This window comes from Triplophysa dalaica, chromosome 9, assembly GCF_015846415.1.
Source record: "Triplophysa dalaica isolate WHDGS20190420 chromosome 9, ASM1584641v1, whole genome shotgun sequence".
In the NCBI taxonomy this organism is placed as follows: Eukaryota; Metazoa; Chordata; class Actinopteri; order Cypriniformes; family Nemacheilidae; genus Triplophysa; species Triplophysa dalaica.
Genome location: NC_079550.1, coordinates 14,601,413 through 14,621,196, shown reverse-complemented (window position 1 = coordinate 14,621,196; position 19,784 = coordinate 14,601,413). Strand labels below are relative to the sequence as shown.

At 38.1% G+C, this 19,784-nt stretch overlaps 1 protein-coding gene across 3 annotated transcripts in view; it reads right to left on the bottom strand.

Moving 5' to 3' along the window:
- bcas3 (BCAS3 microtubule associated cell migration factor) overlaps positions 1 to 19,784 on the bottom strand; it is a 196,549-nt gene that overhangs the window by 114,210 nt on the left and 62,555 nt on the right. For all 3 annotated transcript variants that reach the window (XM_056757181.1, XM_056757183.1, XM_056757184.1), the window contains exons 17-20: positions 11,113 to 11,237; positions 10,559 to 10,724; positions 9,987 to 10,087; positions 886 to 986 (exon numbers count right to left, since the gene is read on the bottom strand). In XM_056757181.1, coding sequence (XP_056613159.1) covers positions 886 to 986; positions 9,987 to 10,087; positions 10,559 to 10,724; positions 11,113 to 11,237 — 493 coding nt within the window. The remainder of the gene's footprint in view (positions 1 to 885; positions 987 to 9,986; positions 10,088 to 10,558; positions 10,725 to 11,112; positions 11,238 to 19,784) is intronic.

Below are 19,784 nucleotides of genomic sequence, written 5' to 3'. Positions count from 1 at the left end.
AGGAGTAGCCCATCCATCCTCGCAGCATCATCATCTCTGAAAAAGCATGGCGTGGGGTCAACTCCTCTGCCCTCCTCCTGTCACATCTGTATAAATGAGGCCAGGGTGTGTGTGTTTTGTCCGTAGTTAACACCGTCAGTGTCGCGCAGCCCTGAGACAAACAGATGGGACACTAGCGCTGGGCCAGATGTTGCCCCCATCTACACTCCTACCGCACTTTGCCTTGAGCCCAGCAAATTGCCCTTGCAGCTCGGAGGGGACCCTGTTTTTTATATGTTATGTTCCTAGAACGCAGAGTAATTGCGATAAAGCAGATAAATAGAGCAATGTGAGCCTGTGTTTAACCAATAGCTGCCCTGGCATGTGTTAATGGTGCCATTACAGGCAGGCGGGATGTGATGGGGGATGTATGCGGTCACTAATGCTGGTGCATTAACAACCTTAAGGTTTAAGACCTTTGGCTGGGACGCACAGGCCTGGATTGCTAGTCACGTGCATGCTGGACTGGCGGCATCTGCATTATTTAGAATACTGAATCATAAAACATACATGACCTATGTAATCAATCACATTCAAAGCCAAATACAAAATCAACATATTTATTTCTTTTTAAGTGGATAACACATGCTGTTTCAGTTTGGATGGCAACAGTAAGGCAGAAGAAAGGACTAAAAGCATCCGTGTCAGGTCAGACTTAACACAGTTAATAATGGGGCTAGAAATTATTCATGACTTCTGCCGGGAGCTTCTCTCGAGAAGAATCGCAGGGTGATGCATTACCACTCAAAGTGTTTCCCTGAAATGTGTGACGCGTGTGTGGCTTGAGTGTTGTATATTAACGATGATGTTAAGCTAATGCAAATGGAGGATGTAGGAGGTTTCTACCTGTGAGAGCCATTCCTCATCCTCCTGACCGCTGTGATCGGACGCCAGGCTGTCGTATGACTCGTGCCGAGTGATGGGGCCAGGGCTGCCAGGTGGTACCACTGTAACAGACATAGAAAGACTATTAAGGTGCGACAGTATACAGTTTACTAGATGGGCGAGCGATAACAATGTGTTTGTTCTAGTGGTGGGCCGTTAACGGCGTTGCAGTGAGACTCTTATCGCGCGATAAAAAAAATGTCGCCGTTAATCTATTCTCAAAGTTGGGTTGGGAGCTGGGTCTATACTACGCAAGCTATGATGACTTTCACCTTGATATTTTAGCGCGGATGTATACCAGCTTAACTGCACTGTACGGGGCGAGAACGAGATTTTTCAACTCGCGTGATTCGTGTCATTCGCGGAAGCAGAAGCCGCCTCATCATCTCATATCCAGGGCTTCATTCGCGCGATTCGCGCAGCAAGTAGGTCTATTGGCTCTTTGCATTAACATATAAATCACTCGCGCTTGACACACCATTCGCGTTTGGTCTGAACACAACATAACGTTACTGTGAAATTACCGCATCAAACGTGACGTGCTAACATGGATGCAGCTATGAAGCCGCCGCGTTTGCTTCAGGGAATATTAATTTTTAAGAAGCTTCCCAATAGAAACATCTACAAGACTAAGGTTGTTTGCACCTTGTGCAATGCGGAATTGGTTTAAAAAAAAAACTTTCTCTCAACAGGTTCTGGTCTAGCTTTAGTTGAAACCAGGGTAACACTTTATAATAACTGCACGCTATGAATCATTAGTTAAGCATCAGTACATAGTTAATTAATCATTTATGAAGCATTGGCCCCACATTAATAGACATTAGTAAGCAGTTTATAAATACAGCTATAAATGCTTTGTTCTTGATTTATAAGCATGTATATAATATGCTTAATAATCAAATTTTCATACTTTATTAAGGATGAATTCATCATTTCTAAATTAAGGATTACATTACTTACAAACCAGTTAATTAGGAGTTGTCAGTGGTCCATGAGATCATTTAGAAAGTGTAAGTAAATGATTAATAAACTCTTTTAATGCACATTTATACATCTTATTAATCTGACATAACAGTTACTTAATTTGTTAATAAATGCTCTTCTAACACACATTCCTGCTGTAATTCATGATTAATTAAGGTAGTTATAAAACATTTACTAGTTGTCAGTTAACTATTTTTGTGAGCTCATCTAAAGTGAGGACTATGTATGCCTTGTAAAGCATTTACAAATGAGAGTTAAAGGCTCAGTTATCTTCTAAACAGAAATAGGAAAACACAACACAGAGGGATACAGAACATATAAATATTTATTTCAAGATGCAAAAGAAATTAAACGGTACAACTGTACATATTAATGAAAAAAAAAAAAAAAAACCTCTGCAAAATTAAAATTGTACAACCGAATATATAAATTAACATTAAATGAATTGATATAAAATGAAAAATAAACTTCTGAAAAAAGTTTAATTCCTGCAAACCTCCAGGAAAAATATAACTGTGAAGTGATATGCAACTCTCATTTTTAAATGCTTTAAAAGGCATACATAGTCCTCACTTTAGATGAGCTCACAAAAAAAGTTAACTAACAACTAGTAAATGTTTTATAACTACCTTAAGTAATCATGAATTACAGCAGGAATGTGTGTTAGAAGAGCATTTATTAACAAATTAAGTAACTGTTACTATATGTCAGAATAATAAGATGTATAAATGTGCATTAAAAGAGTTTATTAATCATTTACTTACACTTTCTAAATGATCTCATGGACCACTGACAACTCCTAACTAACTGGTTTGTAAGTAATGTAATCCTTAATTTAGAAATGATGAATTCATCCTTAATAAAGTATGAAAATTTGATTATTAAGCATATTATATACATGCTTATAAATCAAGAACAAAGCATTTATAGCTGTATTTATAAACTGCTTACTAATGTCTATTAATGTGGGGCCAATGCTTCATAAATGATTAATTAACTATGTACTGATGCTTAACTAATGATTCATAGCGTGCAGTTATTATAAAGTGTTACCGAAACCAGTAACTTTGTATTGAGATCTAATGTATTATGGCTCCTGTATGACATATCGCTTGTTGCTCCCTCACTCTTTGTAAGTCGCTTTGGATAAAAGCGTCTGCTAAATGACTAAATGTAGATGTACTGTAGGAGCTCTTCCAGTCTCAAGTACCACCTAAACGCAAATCATCCCTTAGCTAATGCGGAAGTAAACACAAGTTCATCTTATTGAACATAATTTAATTTTCATCACCAATTATCATAGTAGAACAGCTTTCTCAAGCAGTTTGTGATGCATTTTGGAAACAGGAGATGAGCCCCTGGTCTAATGCGCCACCTGGCTTGAGAAACCCGTTCTCAAAGACTTACTTTTAGTCATTATTTGGGTAGCACACATATTCTGAATGCCTTCGGCAGAATTCAAATGAGCCATTTTAATCTAGATTAATCTAGATTAATTTTGGAATTAATCTAGATTAATCTAGATTAAAAAAATTAATCTATGCCCACCACTAGTTTGTTCACTACAAAATTTATTCAAACAATGTTCCAAATTTTTTAAATATATTAATATATATATATATATATATATATAAACTACTTTGAAGTATCTTATTATTTAACTTATTATTTCATTATATATAGCTGTTGTTATTAATAATACATTATATCAATTTATATTAATTTTGGAGATTTACTATAATTATTTACGTCTATTTACAAATATTACTGTCTATCATAACTGACCCAAAATAACAGATATTAAAAATATACTTAAAAACAACATTTATTATAATTATTAGTGCTGTTTATTTATTATTGTGATTTTTGTTATTATTTAAGTCATAAGAAACAGAAATTGTCCGTCTATCAATAGTAACAGATAAATATTAAAAAATATATTTAAAAACTATTTGTTATTTTTAATTACAGTTATTTATTTATTAATGTTCTTTAGTATTATAATTTAAGACACAAAACACACTGAAACCCGACACATATTATCAGTCTGTCATTACTTAATATATGTCTTGGTACGGGCTTGTCAACACACGCTATTGACTAAGATAACAGTAAAGAATAAATGCAAGGTGGTGTCGCCTTTAGTTAAAGCTCTGCCCTGGTCTTTGAAAGGTTGTAGGTTCAAAACCCATTTATTGAGGTTGATCCATAAGTTTGTTCCGTTAAGCAAAGTACTAAACCTCCGTTTGCTCCGTGTTGAGTCTTTGTAATAAGCACATTGCACTGTAAGATATTCAAAATACAACCTTTAAAAACGTTCAATTTATAAATAGCATTTGGGGAAACCAAATGTGTATGTTTGGGTTAGTATGTGCGAGGGAGAGAGAGACAGATAAAGACTGTCAACAGCAGAGACAGCACAGACAGAGACAGATGGAGCACTCGGAGGCTGTGCTAAGCAGGTGCCAAGTATTCAGACTAATGTGCACAATCAGTGGTTTCCCTTCCCACCTCCAGGCAAACACATGCTTTTGTTATCCATGTACATAATACAGCAGCGAATAATAAAGTTGTCAAGCCCTCATCTGGAAGACACACACATGGGCCCTTCATTCTCGCTCCCTCTTCTTCTTGTCTGTCTTGCAGACACGCATACTCACACGCCAGGTGTTCAGAAACACTTGAGTTGTTCCTGCCAGGTTTATGACACGATAGCTACTGTGCGAGTAACAGATACACAGACACCTTCACTCGAAAGAGAAAATGCACCACTCCAAGAGATCCTCCTGCACTATCCCAGCATGCTCCATTATGCAGCTATAAATCGTAAAATGACTTACTGACCTCTGATGGGTCTGAACAGAGCCGGACCACGTTACCTCTTAAACACGAGCTCTCTCTGACGCCCCCCCCCCCTTCCTAAGGCCCAAGGGAACAATAAGTGTTGACTAATAAATAATTGAAGCATAAGAACAGTAGCTGGCTCTGTAGATCAGGTTACACTGGCTTCATAATGGCCTGGCTTGAGAGGTCGAGGCCTGCTGGACTGTTAAGAGCAAGTTATCGGCTACCATTGAGAGTCCCCGAAACATCCGAGCAGGAAACAAGCACCGACCGCATGAACCTGAATTGACAACCTGGTTACAAATTTGCTTTGGCCACCGACACACAAACCATGTACAAATGAACTTTCAGTTAAATGATGTTTGTTCAGGTGCATAACGGTGTGTGCGTTTACATCTGCAACAGAATCAATGGTGGTCAGTAGTTCATTTCATTCTCACTCCACTACTTCTTTTTTTATTAAATATTGTTTTTAATGGAGACTGCATCTATTTATTAATTCAATATTATTTATTAGAATGATCTTGCTTGTTCTATAAACACCATGCACTGTGCTGTGTTTTACCTTTCTGTGTTTTTCTGTTTTCTTATTTGCTCCTCTACAGCTGCTTTGGAACAATGCACATTGTGAAAAGCGCTATATAAAAAAATGGAATTGTCCTTTAACAAAACATGAAAGAATAAAAATAACAAAAAAATGGCATAAAAACTCAATTTTAATATACTTATGCCACTAAAAAGAAAATGTAAGATAGTCAATTATTAAGAGGACAACCACAAGGGTTACAAAATGGTGATACAATACAAGTCAAAAATCGTATGCATTTACTTAGGGTACATGAATAGGAAAACTCTTTAACAGAGTATCTCACAATTCAATTCCTAGATGACTGATATAGGGTTTCATTCCGCAACTTCTAAAACAACAAAGTGATAAAAAATTAACCTGTATCTGTTAAATAATTTTTTCATTAGATTTTGAGCTCCATCTACAAAATAGAATAGAAAGTATATATGTTTATATATATATAACACATCTATTACACTACCATCACCAAGTATAAGGTTTGTGCCACAACTGCCCCAAACAGTACTAGTGAAAACAAATATTGTTTTTGGTTTCTGTAACAGTTAATCCAACAATATGTGTAAACTTCAGGGTTCCAAAACCAGCCCAACGGCCAATCAAAACCATCCCAAAACCAGTCCAACGACTCCAGACCAAATTACCTAGTCATAGTAGTATTTCTAATGCTAAAATAAAATTGTTATCCATGAATTTTCAAAAGTACTGTTTTACATGACAGGCAAGGACTTTATCATTTATTATTCAGATGCCCAATTCCAGTTATTAACTTGCAGTCCTTAGTAGAAAGAAAGATTTTGGTGACACTTTATTTTACGGTGCCCTTGTTACACAAGTTACATATATTTACTATAGTTTTTACTATAAATTATGCATAATTACATGTAACTAACCCTAAACCAAACCCTAATCCTAACGCTAATCTTTATTACTCTCATTTCTGTCTTCTGAAAGAAGTGCTGACTTAAATTTTGGTATAAAAACACGAATAAAGACTATTCATATTATTTAGTCGTTTCAGTTTTTTTTACTAATAAATGACAATTAACTTTTTGTGTACAGTATGTATATATATATAAATATACAAACAGTATATTGCGTATATGCATTTAACTCATTAGCCATTTTGTTTTTGCAGTGTTGCACGGTTAATAACATCAATATCCTTAAAATATTAAAACTTTTATAACAATACTGTATTGTTTCGATCCATGGTTAGGAAAACCGTTGGGTTACAAATTAACTTACAGCTTAAGTGACAGAGCTGTGAAACCTAATTAAATGTTTTTATTAACTTCTGTCAAACCGCAGCAAAGTATCTTTAAAAGATCCATATTTACAACATTTTTAATAAACACAGTCTTGTGAAGAATCATGGCCTCCGTGTTTGGTTTATAAAACCTTGTATTCAATTTGAGTTTCTTTTCAAGGTGACAGACAGCAAGCAGAAAAGGCTTAACAAAGGAGAACAAGTACACGCAGAGGGCTGACAGAATGAGGAATGAAATAAAGCCTAAGAATAAACTCTGCAAAGGTGTCTAAGCGCACCTTGAAAACAGCTTAGCTAACACTGGTAGAGGTGTCGGGTAAATTCAGCTCACAGCTATTCTCTATCTAATTCTCCAAAACTACAATTACGGTAAATAAACAAGGTGTGCTAAAAGCTAGAAAGGTCACGGAAACCCTGATCAAAAGCCAGGCTGCCTGTATCTTCCTGGAGCTATGAATGAAACCCTCGCACCTTTCCTTAAAAAATCCAGTTTCATTCATCAGAGAGCTCTCAGACTCTCAGCCGTCGAGCTCTCTGCTAAACGGCAGCTAATGTCGCGAGCTGAGGATTCCCTCAGCGCTGTCGGAAGGAAAGGAGCAACATCACTGGCCCAGTGCGTCCTTGTTATCTGCCCATCATCTGGGTATCATCAGCAGAGGCCGGGTAATGCTCCCCTTCCCGAGCGCTGCCAAAGCCTGAGCAGATGGACAGGTGGAGATAGTGACCAAGAAGTGGCGCCACGGTTGCTTTTATCACCAGTCGCGCAGGCTCCAGCTTCTCTGACCCTACCGTCCGCATGCTGCATTTTTAATCAGCCAGGTCATCCTATCTAGAAGCAAGACCAGAGCTGTCAATCAAACCACCCTGATGCTGCGAGCCTCCACGGTAGGCGAACATCCGCCCATTTCCGAGTCCATAGAGCCTGGGAACCCTCCGCTACCGATGCCCCACCGCTATCTTAAGCTCTCTTTCGCCATCTTTCTTATTCTTCTCCTCTCTTCAGAATGGGCATTTACAAAGTAATTACAAAGGAAGTCAATGGCAGACTGATAACATTAACACCAGTGACAAAGATCTGGTTTTATTCTTTCACTCGTTTCTGAAACCCTACATAGGGAGCCTTTTAAGAGGAGCCACCCTAATGAATGATATATGAAGTACAGAAAACACAGAGATGTGACAATTTTTTTACAAAAACAGGCACTGCAAGAGGAACGTGAAACTCCAATGTGAACAAATGTACAAATGTGGATTCATGTAAGAATTTTTTAAGATTTATCCTTCACTTTAACCGCATGAAGTCCCTTCAACCCACTTGAGAATTTTAATGTTTTAATAACATGTCCTGTATTACACTTTACCGTTCTTTTTGCTTCTATTTGATAGGACTGTGGAGAAAAGACAGTATAGAGACAGGGGAGTGGGACCGGCAAAGGACGCTCGGGATGGGAATCGAACTCGTCGTGCCGCACGTGCACTGGCACTATATGTCGGTGAACTAACCACAGAGCTAATGCACCGAAGACATTTAACCTGGCTTGACAATGATTCTTAAATATACTGACATTAAACAAGTTAGGAAAATATTGTGATGATGTGTTACACTGGAATGTAAGCTTTAAAACAGCAGAAACTGCGTTTCTAAAATAATTGCAGGAAAGGGGTTCTATGTGGTTCATTTGGTGTGTTTTACAGTACATCCCTCATTTATTATTCTCTTTTTTTCCATTTAGGGGAAATGTGTCTGGGTTCCGACAGGTTAATTAAATTGTCAAGTTTGTTTTTTTCACAGAGCTTGCCACAACGCATTCTGGGATTGCCAGAATTTGGCCAAAATGAGAGAAGCCTCTAGTGTACAAAGAAACACATAAAAAACGATAATATTCCAGCAGTTAAGGGAAAAAAAATCTTTTTGTAAACTAACATTGTATGATTTTAATACCAAACTTTTACATTTTTCTGTAATATTATAGCATATATTTTTATCAACGTATTTCTGTAATTTAACATTTTTACAGCATTTAAAAAATTAAAATTGATTGTAATATTACAGTTTTTACTGTGTATCCTTTTAAATAATTTTGTGTTGATTTTGTGTTAAATAAATGAAAGGGACAACACAAGCTGGGTAAGAAGTAACAAAATGTGTTGTCCCAGAAATAACACAAATATGTGTTCAGTTAAAGACAAGATATTTTGTGTGTTGTCTCTAACTGAACACAGCTGTTTCTGAATGCACAATGTCTTAAAATAATGTCTCCAAATTCACCCCACTACATATGAAACTGAACTCGAGTTGTTGAATTAAAGCAAGGCCGCTTCTCTCCACATCCGAGACGCCGCCTGGACCACTTCCACTCTGCACTCACTTTGCATATGACTATGGTTAATGCTCACACATGCGTGACACAATGCAGGGAGGAATCGAAGGTGGCAAGTCGTGGGCCAGAGGCGTTGGCCAAAAACGCAACACGCATACGCGCAAACTCTCCTGCGACACTAGACTATCAGTTTGGCTTGATGCTGCTGTAACAGCAAAGAACACAGAACAAAGATCTTTGGCTTTTTTAATTTGACATTAATGTTTACGCACTGAACAAGTTCATTATTCCTTTGTTTTCCCCCGGGTGGGTGGCATCCACGCCTTGCTGCCACGGCCGCTCACGGCCGGCCGTTTCATCGCTCTGACACATGCGCGGCGATTAGAGCAACTTCCTGAGAATATTCTACCCGTTAGGCCTTGAGCTGTTCAGCTTTAGTGGCCGAGAACAAATGTGAAGCTTGGCCCGAAGGACTCAGACAGCTAATTACTCATTAATGTTTATGATTATCCAGCGAACGCAACAATGCTCACTTATTCAAGATATATTAAATGTGTAGCCATCCGTGAGCCTTCTGCCCTCGAGTTGCGTTCTCCTGCCTTTCATACGTCAACCCAAAGAGCTCCCTTTCTCTATACGCTTATTATTAAATTACATGGGTTTAAAACCACACTAATTGGTTTAATTTGAGTACCGGGTTAATTTGCCGCTATGATGACGAGTTTCTGGGTAAGGACGGGGCGACAAAGCCCCGATTCAAGACACCATCGGAGACAGAAAAACGTGAGGTTTATCTCCCATGACCTTTATAAAAAAAACGTTGCGAGACCAGGCAGAAGGGAGAGATTGTAAGTTGCTGTGCGTGTTTCTTGTGTTGTGGTGTGTCTTTAAACAAAAATGTTTTAATGGACTGTCCCGCACAGCATGCGGCACCAATAATGTCGAAACCGAACGTCTCCGGTGAGACAGACAGCATCAATCACACGTCATGCTATGTTACACTAAACTTTTTACGAGCGACATGCTCAGTACATCTCTCGTACACGCATATACTTACAGCCAGCCAGATAGTATTGATAGCACTGCACAAAGTCTGAGGCCAGCACCAAGGGGTGATTGCTGTTGAAAGGTGGTTGTAGCTCATTCCACTGCGGTGTCCTACTCAAAACAAACACAGAGAAATCAATTTAGGAAGTGCATATCAAAGAGCCAGATGTATATAACAGTCACCAGCTGAGCCTATAATGGACCGAGCTCCCTGCAGCCCGGCGGAGCTTCCATTTTTTGTCTCATGTGGGCAGTACGGGCTATACAGCTCACTCCATAGAATCACTTAACATTTACAATTAGATCAGAAAGCCATTCTAAGAGCAACCCCTGTGTCTTTCTGCCTGTTTCCATTTCATGCACATGCGTTATTGCATTATAGCACTGCGCTCGGCGTCTGGGTCGGTGACATGACGTGACGTTAATCATTTGCTTGCCGTTAACGTGCCCTCATTAGGGGGCAGTTTGAGCTGTTTTATGTAAATGATATGATGACAGTGGCTTGTCAGGTGCTTCTGTCTGGCTGAAGGTGAAGTATAGAGGCAGGTGAATAGGTGTGGTAAAATAGCCTCGAGGCAAGACCTGGCTAGATTCCAGCAGGCTCTCGGACAGGTGTTTAACTCCAGGGGCGTGTCGTCGCCTATCTTTTGCGCCGTGCTGATTGGCCGAGGCTCTAGGACGTGCTCCACCAGGTTTCCGTAGCAACTCAGGATGTAGAGTGATTCGACGACTGCCTGCCGAGAGTGATCTGTCCGGGAGGAAAAGACAAGAACAAATGAATACTAGTAATACTGCATTAGTTTCAAAGCCCAGCGATATAGATTTTTTAGTTATTTCTTTAAATGGTATTTTCTAAAAACAGCTAAAAATATCACAGCTTAAAGTGGAGAGACAAATATATTCCCAGCACATGTAAACACTGTGGCGTTATAAAAACATTGCCGTGTTTATTTGAAAATCCTGTTCAGCCCAACACAGCACACAGTACACGCCCCGGGTGACTCACGCAACGGTGTAAGTTTGGGGTTGGGTATTAGGAATTTTGCAATTCAATTTGGAGTTTGCAGCTTCAACAAACATAAAGAGTCGAAATCATAAAGTTTTATGTATGCATTCTGATCTAGACCTTGTCATACCTTTCTCTCGCTTCATACTGGGGTTGGTAATGAACCAGGAACGGGAGGAGGAGAAGACTGCAGCCACACAGAACTCCCCACCACTGGACTTACTGGGTGAGATCTGGGGAGGCGGCTTTGCTTTGCTGTAAGAACAAAAACAGATACAAATCAGAGAGAGAGAGAGAGAGAGAGAGATGACATCTAGAATTAAAAATAGGGGGAAAAAAGTCACATCACTGACCAGAACAGACATACAGTTGGGATGTAAAAGTCAAGGCAAGATTTCCAACACATAAAAGCCATCTCTCAAGAGTTTCACACAAAAATTGCACATCCGCAAACAAAATATAGCAATAACATAATACAGTAAATAATGAACACAATACGTCACATATTCATATTTCATGCAGGTTATCTTATGATTTCCACAGTTCATGGTCCAAGATTAAAGCAGAAGTTTGAATACAGACTTATTGTCCAAATACCAAGGCATGAATCAAATGTGTTTTATAACATTTCATGTTGCTGCAAGTTTAGAATCCATCAGCATATAGAGATTGTCAGTACAGGTGCAATCGATAAACCAAACTAAATATGTTTCCGGTCTAAGTACAGTATGATGCACTTGTACATTCCAAGAACTAAAAAGCCTAAATACATAACTGTGTGAATCTAGAAACAAGCCAAAAAAACTGCTCGTATTTATAGTAGGGAAAAGTGCCCCAGAACGGTTCGCTTCCTACATTCTTCGAAATATCTTATTTTGTGTTAAACAGGAAAATTAATTTGCAAAGCATTTTTTCCTACTATAATCAATGGTGGCCAATAACTGTTTGGTTACAATCATTTTTCCAAATATCTTTCTGTTCAACTTGAGGGTGAGTAAATGAAAGACAGAATTTTTATCTTTGGGTGAACTGTCCCTTTAAAACAATAAAATTCAACTCAATTTTATTTATATAGGGCCTTTCACACTTTATTTAGTGTCGCAAAGAAGCTTTCCTTACATCATAATTCAAAAATGATTAATAATAATGATAATGGTAGTACTTGACAAAAAAACAAAGACAAAAAACAAGCCTAAAGTAATATTGGTAATTAACGGACATGGCATTTTATAGTCTGTAGAGTTTTTATGCGCACATATTTAAATACATATTACGAAATCATGTAAATTACATTTGATGCAGTGTATAATGTTTCCGTCTATGAATGTAAGCTGAATGTGAATGAAAAAGGTTATTGGTTTGAAAAAAAGGGAGACGACTCTGAATCACGCCCGAGTCCCCTAGCCCGATTCGCAAACCGCCGCAGATTTACGTCACTACACATAGTCCCCACCTACGTTTTGCTAGACCTTAAAAATCAAGAAATGTTAACTCTAAGGTTTTTTTGTTATAATAGTTTCCCTAAAATACTTTACAATTTACTTTGGAACTTCACCCACAGTTGACAAGATCTGAAAACACAACCTCACTGCATCAATGTCAGCTCTTGTTTTACATTTCTGTTTAGCGTGTATAATGGTGCTGTTGAAGCTAAACACACACACGGTAGGCGTCTAGACGGTGCAGACACCACATAATGGCTGTCATTTGTTGATAAATCTGCTTCAAATGGAGGCTCTTAAGCTGCTTCGTAAGGCCTCGCTCCGACTTGACATTTAAAAAAATGATTAGGGCCTATTGAATTATTATTAACGGCAGCAACATAGGGATGAAGCAAAGAGAGAAAGTGGTTGCAGGCAGTGATAAGGGCTAACATATGGAATTCATCCTAGAACAGTAGCAGAGAAGTATTAGTGTGACTCCTGCATTTACAAAGTAAAACCTGAACCCTGTATACATTTTTTTTACAATAAAACTAAATGTTGACCGAGTCAGGCAGTAACATTCTGACAAAGAAAGAAATCAAAGGGGCTTCAAACAACATGACAGAGAATAACAATTATTATATTTTTAGATAAACGAACCCTTAAAAATCTTCAATACGGTCTCGTTCAAACCTCCCGTTACAAAAGCATATGCATCATCCCAAGACCTTAAGAAAACTCCTCATCCCCGTCCTGAAGTTTATAAAGCGACATACAGCTGCCAGCGAAAACTGTCGATTGTAATGAAATCCTTTTTTTTCTAGAGCGTGAAGTCTGGACTGAGAGTTAATGTGAATGGATTGTCCAGCGTTTGAACCGGGACTCTCCAGCCTTGCATTACGCTAATAGGTGTTGAGTGACCTGTTGCTTAGCTGCAATCTCAGTCCGTAACTTCCTTTAAAACTGTCATCAAGTCGTAAATTACATTTAGGACGAGGAGTGATGCTGACATCTTCATTTAACCGACACCAACCGAGGGTTGTCTGCAAAGACAACATATAGAAATATTGGGAGAGATATTGGCATGCGTTTATTGGTGTTGGACGCAAATATGTGTGCGACGGCGATGGCCGGAGTAACCACGGTTCACCCCGTCTTTCAGTGTAGAAAAGGAGATATTGTCCTAAGAAAACACACAGAACCGCCGGATGATGTGAAGATTTGAGTACAGCAAAACACAAAGTTTTCTTTTTCTCCCTCTAATAAAAGCAGCATTCCCAAGCGTGCCTGATATAATAATGAGACAGCAGACTTTTCTGATGTCAGATATCACAAACTAACCTGTTTGAAAAGTCCTTCCTTTGTCCTGGCCATTACTGACCCTAGGGGAATAACAGTGAGGACTAGCTCAAAAAAGACTTTAAATCCGTCCTGCCCACCACAGAGTTCAAGGTAACAGGGAGAGCGAATGAGCTTAACAGACTGCAATGCTGGTGAAAAGATGATATTTCAAATAGAAAATGCAGATTATTTTTACACGTTTATAGTATTTAAAGGCATAGTTCACCCAAAAAAGAAAACTCTGTCACCATTTACTCACCCTCTTGTCATTTCAAACCTGTATGACTTTCTTTCTTCCGCAGAACACAAAAGATGACATTTTAAAGAATGTAGGTAACTGAACGATGGTGGTACCTATTGACTTGCATTGGTTTTGTGCTCATACAATATAACCGTTTGGGTGCCGCTGTTGTTCGGTTACCAACATGCTTCGAAATATCTTCTTTTGTGTCCTGCAGAAGAAAGTCATACAGGTTTAAAATGACAAGAGGGTGAATAGATGTTGACCGAATTTTCATTTTTGGGTGAACTGTCCCTTTAAATACTTAAATTACTAGTCTGGATGGTGCTTAAATTTGACATCAAGATGTGCTCACAGATGGTTTTAATAACAAAATCAACGCAACTTCAGTGCGACTAAACGTTCTTTTCTACGAAATCACTGTTCGCCACAAACTTCATATACTTTGCTCAATGCGTTCTTTTTTTAGTACTAAGTGCTTTGCATAACAAATCTGGAAATAACATTATTCTTAATATACATTTCAAGGTATATAAAATCTTGCCAGTAATGATGATGAGACCAAAAACATTCTCAGCTAAAAGCCAGGCATAGATTCAGGCCTCTTAGCCAAAAAATCTGATAGCTCATCTTCCAGTGGAGTTCTGAAGCTGGCCAAGTATGGGTAACGCTCTTTGAAGAGGCTTTGGTCAAATGACGATTTGGTCAACATGTTCTTATTTAAGTGCACTATGAAGATGGATGGTGTTTTTTGAACTGCATCTGAAACTCTTCAGAGAAACCGCGGCGTTGGTTTGTCTGTGTTTTAAAATCACTCTTTTCTTTTCGGTCTCACTTAAAGTGGCTTAAGAACATGACTCAAGATTCAGCCATTCAGCAGGTCATTTAACTGAACAGATTATTCGAGATAAATATTGGCACGGCGAGCAGTTTACAAAAAGCACATCCGAAAATCGATCAATTTTGAAGCATAAACATATTTAGTTATTTAGAGGAGACGTTATTAAAGAGAAGTCAGATTCGTTCATAACGCACCCCTCCCTTCCCACACCACACTGGCATTTTCCTTGCTTTTCAAGAGCCTTTGAATCTTTTTCCCTCTCGCTCTCTAACTAATTCACCGAAAAGACTTCTTGCATGTCATTTCCACTTTAAATTAAACATACGAGGAATCTTGACTTGAGCTAATAGCTTTTCCTCAAGGGCATAATTCAATCTGTGATGTCCACCATCAAAGCCCATTCGCATTACTGTCCTACTCACAGACGAGGCGCCATTGAAGATGGGTTGGGGGGTTACAGCCTCCATTTGTTTTCATAGCTCGCAACAAACAAATACATCAACGCGCTTTCGCTCGAATTTTGTCTTTTATGGGAGCGTATTGATCTAATTCCAACTTATTAGGGGACAACGGTCATTTTTATAAAGAAACATTACGATGCGTAGGCCCGCACGCAGTTTGTAAGGAATGCAGGGAAAACTCTACACACTTGACCATATGGTCAGTGTACATCAGGCAGTGAGATCTGTATTACAGCATTCTTGAAAGGGTCACACAGAACGCAGACATATCTCTCAACGTCACATTTATTTTCTTACAGCAGCTTATCCTCGGATATGGGGATAAGGGAACGCGGTCGCAGCGCACACACACTAATAACAGCCATTCGGAATGGGCCAACATCAAAAACCAAAAGAGGAACAGAAACTTTCCCCTCCATTTCCAGTGTTCCACCTCATTGAGATATTGTTGAAGAAGGTGCCTGATTCGGCATGAGTCTCCATTTCCTTAGAGCAGTGGTTCTCAAAAGGGGGTACGCGTACCACCAGGGGTACTGCAGGGGTACTGCAGGGGGTTCGTGAGAGAAACTGACATTTAGGAATAAATAATGAAAATCAATAAATTATGATAATAGTATTTGTATATGAAATTAAGACTACACAAAGATGCATAAAAAAATAATTAATACATTTAGATATAATAACGGTTTGAGTCTCATTTCACTGTATTTTAAAGTAAAATGTTGTTGTCAAGAGGTACTTGAAAGAATCATAAAAAGGGGTACTTACACCAAAAAAGTTTGAGAACCACTGCCTTAGAGGCACGCCAGTAAATATGTGTTATCCAGCGGTCTGTACGTTTTACAAACCAACATGTTCAGAGATTTGTGTATTTTTTGTTTTACTTATTAATATGATCATCATGACAACAAATGAAATCAACCATAACCTGATGTTACTGAATTAAAGGGACAGTACACCCAAAAATTTAAATCATTTACTCGCCATCGAGGCGAGCTGTTCCAAATCTGTACAAATGTCTTTGTTCTGATGAACACAGAGAAAGATATTTGAAAGAATGCTTGTAACCAAACCATTGAGCCGCAAAGTAGTCAAAAGTGTCGCAGAACTGTTTGCTTTACTACATTTTTCAAAATATCTTCTTTTGTGTTTAACAGAACAAAGAATTTTTTTTAAAAAATTTCCTGCTCTGGTATAGTCAATGCTGGCGAAGACTTCAAAACTCTTTCTCTGTGTGCATCACAACAAGGAAATCTATACAGATTTGGAACAACTTGAGGGTAATTAAACGAGGACCGAAGTTAAATTTTTTGGGTGAACTGTTGCTTAGAGGTACTTGACAATAGTACATACTTTTTGGTCAAGTCTGTATATGATAAAGCTTTATGTTTCCCCCATATTTTCATCATGGGCATCTTTTACAAATGAATTTCATTCTCAATTTTTCCCTCATTGACCATATATGCTTTACTCACCCTTGTGTATTTGAAACCAAACATTCAGTAGTGTTTACTGTCTCTTTTCTACATCCAAATGCTAATTGATGTAGAATGCTAATTGACATTCAATACAACATCAATCAACATTCGGATGATTTAGTTTGGTCAATCGTGCGATTCGAATGAGAAGCCGAGTTCGAGTTGCATCTCACATCACTGTGCTTTACATTACTGTGCTCCCCTCACTCAAAAGGAACCCATAGGGAATATCAAGATTTATCACGTCAATGACGAGGCTTTGAAACGCATCCGTCCTCTGAGATCACAGTGGAGCAGGACAGGAAAAAAGATCTAATTAAAACGTATGTGAGGACACCACAACAAAAAGTTGAAACCTGAGCGGGAGGAACTGTATACTGTATGGTGCGTAAGGACAGGAGCACATGTGATTCATCTGTTTTGGATAAAGGATACAGGGGCTAGTCCACAAAAGGAAGTCCATTCTGCCAAGATTTTTTAAAGCTTAATCTAAAAGGATATTTCAGAATAGCACCAAGCATCTGATTTCAAAAGACTGCAGAAAAAAACATTGTGATAAATATGATTATTCAAGTTGAGTGAATTATATGCTGTATGAAAACAAAACTATTCAGCTTAAAAGCATCTTCGCTGCCTTAAAACAGCAAAATTAAAAAAAGAACTGTAAATCGGTGTGTCCAAGTTCAATCTAGTTCACTCTAGTCCCTTACATTTCCTCTCTTTTATTTTGTTTACATTAATGTATTGTGTATGCATATTTTCACAAGTACACAAACTATCTATTAAAACCAAAAAAGCACATCTGTGTTGACTTCAAAAACTGTCAATACTGAGACTATAGTATTATTTAAATAAAGACTCGCATGAAAAACAGCGCAAAACAGATGAATGTAACACATCTGACGCGGCCACCATCAAGAGTTTACCGATCATCTTTTCAGCCTTATTCTAAATGTCACCAACCAAATACAATCATAATGACAACAACGTGAATGTGAACACAAAGGAATTTTTGGATAAACAATCTTTGTTTGGGAAAATTGAAGCAAGGAAAAGCACGATCGCTTTGAAGGGAAGCTTCGTTTAAACTGCAGGACGGCCTGACAAACACAGCTCTGATGTTGTCTAACATAGCAAAACACAATATTTTGTGATGAACTCGAGAACAAAAAACTCTTTTCTCCCTGCCTCGAAATCAATGACACCAAAGCAGACTACTCTAACTAAAATGACAGGCCGAAGCCTTAGATCTTCCCTTACGACCAACAAATGCATTTATGTAATTCGCTAATGTTTCTGCTTTGTCATTTAATAGAAAATTTGCTCTTTTAACTTGCATTACAGTGCCATTTAACAGACAACCTTTTCAATTCAAACAAATTAGGTTAGCAATGAAAAATACACAAAAGCTTGTGTGGCCATAAAAAATGTCAAACAGTCAAACAGCAAATCCACATAAAGAAATGGAAAAAAAAAAGGAACGATAAAAAGCACATCTTACGATTCCTCCCACAGCGTGCTAGAATGAACTGAAAATAAAGCAAGAAAAGGTTCGTGGAAATCAATGAAAGATGGAATGAACGCAGTCGTTGGCTGAAGCGAGGACAGAGCATGCTGGGAGCGAATTGGAAAAACTCACCATGGAGTTTTAATGGAAAAACATCCAGCCCCAAACAGGTAGGGTCTTCATGACGGAACAGATACACAGAGATAGATGGAAAAAGCATTATTATTGATTCGACTGAACACACAACCTAAAAAGCCAGAAGAATTTTAATGCATCTTTTATTTCCAGATCATATCAACATAATAAAAACGTACAAATGAACATAATGATCAACATACGTCTATTTTATCAAAACTCATTTGGTCATCTACTCAAGAGCCATCTGATATTTCAATAGAGGAATTCAATGAAAAGCTCATCTTTTAAAGAGATGTTATTTAATATTAAATGTTACGGTATTACAAAGCAGACGGAAAGTGAATCACCAGCCAGGCCAATGAATGACCGTAAACATTTTACAGCCAATGGTGTTTCCCAGTAGCAATAAAATGAGAAATCTAACTTTGTTGCCCTCTGGCAGAAGAAAGTGAACATATGACGGTCCATTGATTGAGTTTACTATTCAGCAGGGCTGAAAACCTTGTTTTACATAGACATTGAATCTTTCCTATGTTTCATTGGCAAACACAGCTCATATATCATAAAGAATTCCCCAGACCAAACAAACCTAGCCTAACATTATGGGCAAATGAATCTTATATTTTCCCCATTGATTTCAACATTATACACTTAAAGGAACAGTGTCAGTAATCACCATCAAGTTGTTTCAAACCTGTATAAATTTCTTTGTTCTGTTGAACACAAAATACAATATTTTAAAGAACATGGGAAACTACACAGTTCTGGGGCCCCATTGACTACCATAGTAGATTGTATTTTTGCATGTTTGAATACAAAAGTTATTTCAGAGAACAAAATTTGACATGATGGTGAGTAAATGACAGAATTTAAAATTATGGGAGAACCATCCACACAGGGCTTAAAATACTTGTGGCCAAGCTAAGCTATAAACCCGGCAGGTTGCTTGGTTGCATCAAGTGGCAAATTACGGTTGTATCTTTGAGCGAGACACTTCAGCTAAATGAACTCTGTAAATATCCAGCTGTGACGATAAATGGACGCCAGAGTTAAATGAATGTGTTTCCATGGAGACACTTTATTTCATGTGCGTTAAGCATCACTGATGGTCAATTGGTGTTAGTGTGATTGTGAGATGAAATATCCATAAAGTATCTATAGAAAATAAAGAACAAAAAAAGTAGAACACCACTGTATTATCTAACACACATTAAACAGTCTGAGAGGTGACTCGACAATACCTTAAAAGCAAGCCAAAAAGCAGATTTCATTTAAATCCGTAGAGTGTTATGAGTGTCTCTTACTGCGAAATGTTTACAGGGACACGACGATCACATAGTACGTCTATTAAGAAGAAAAAAGTCGCATGAT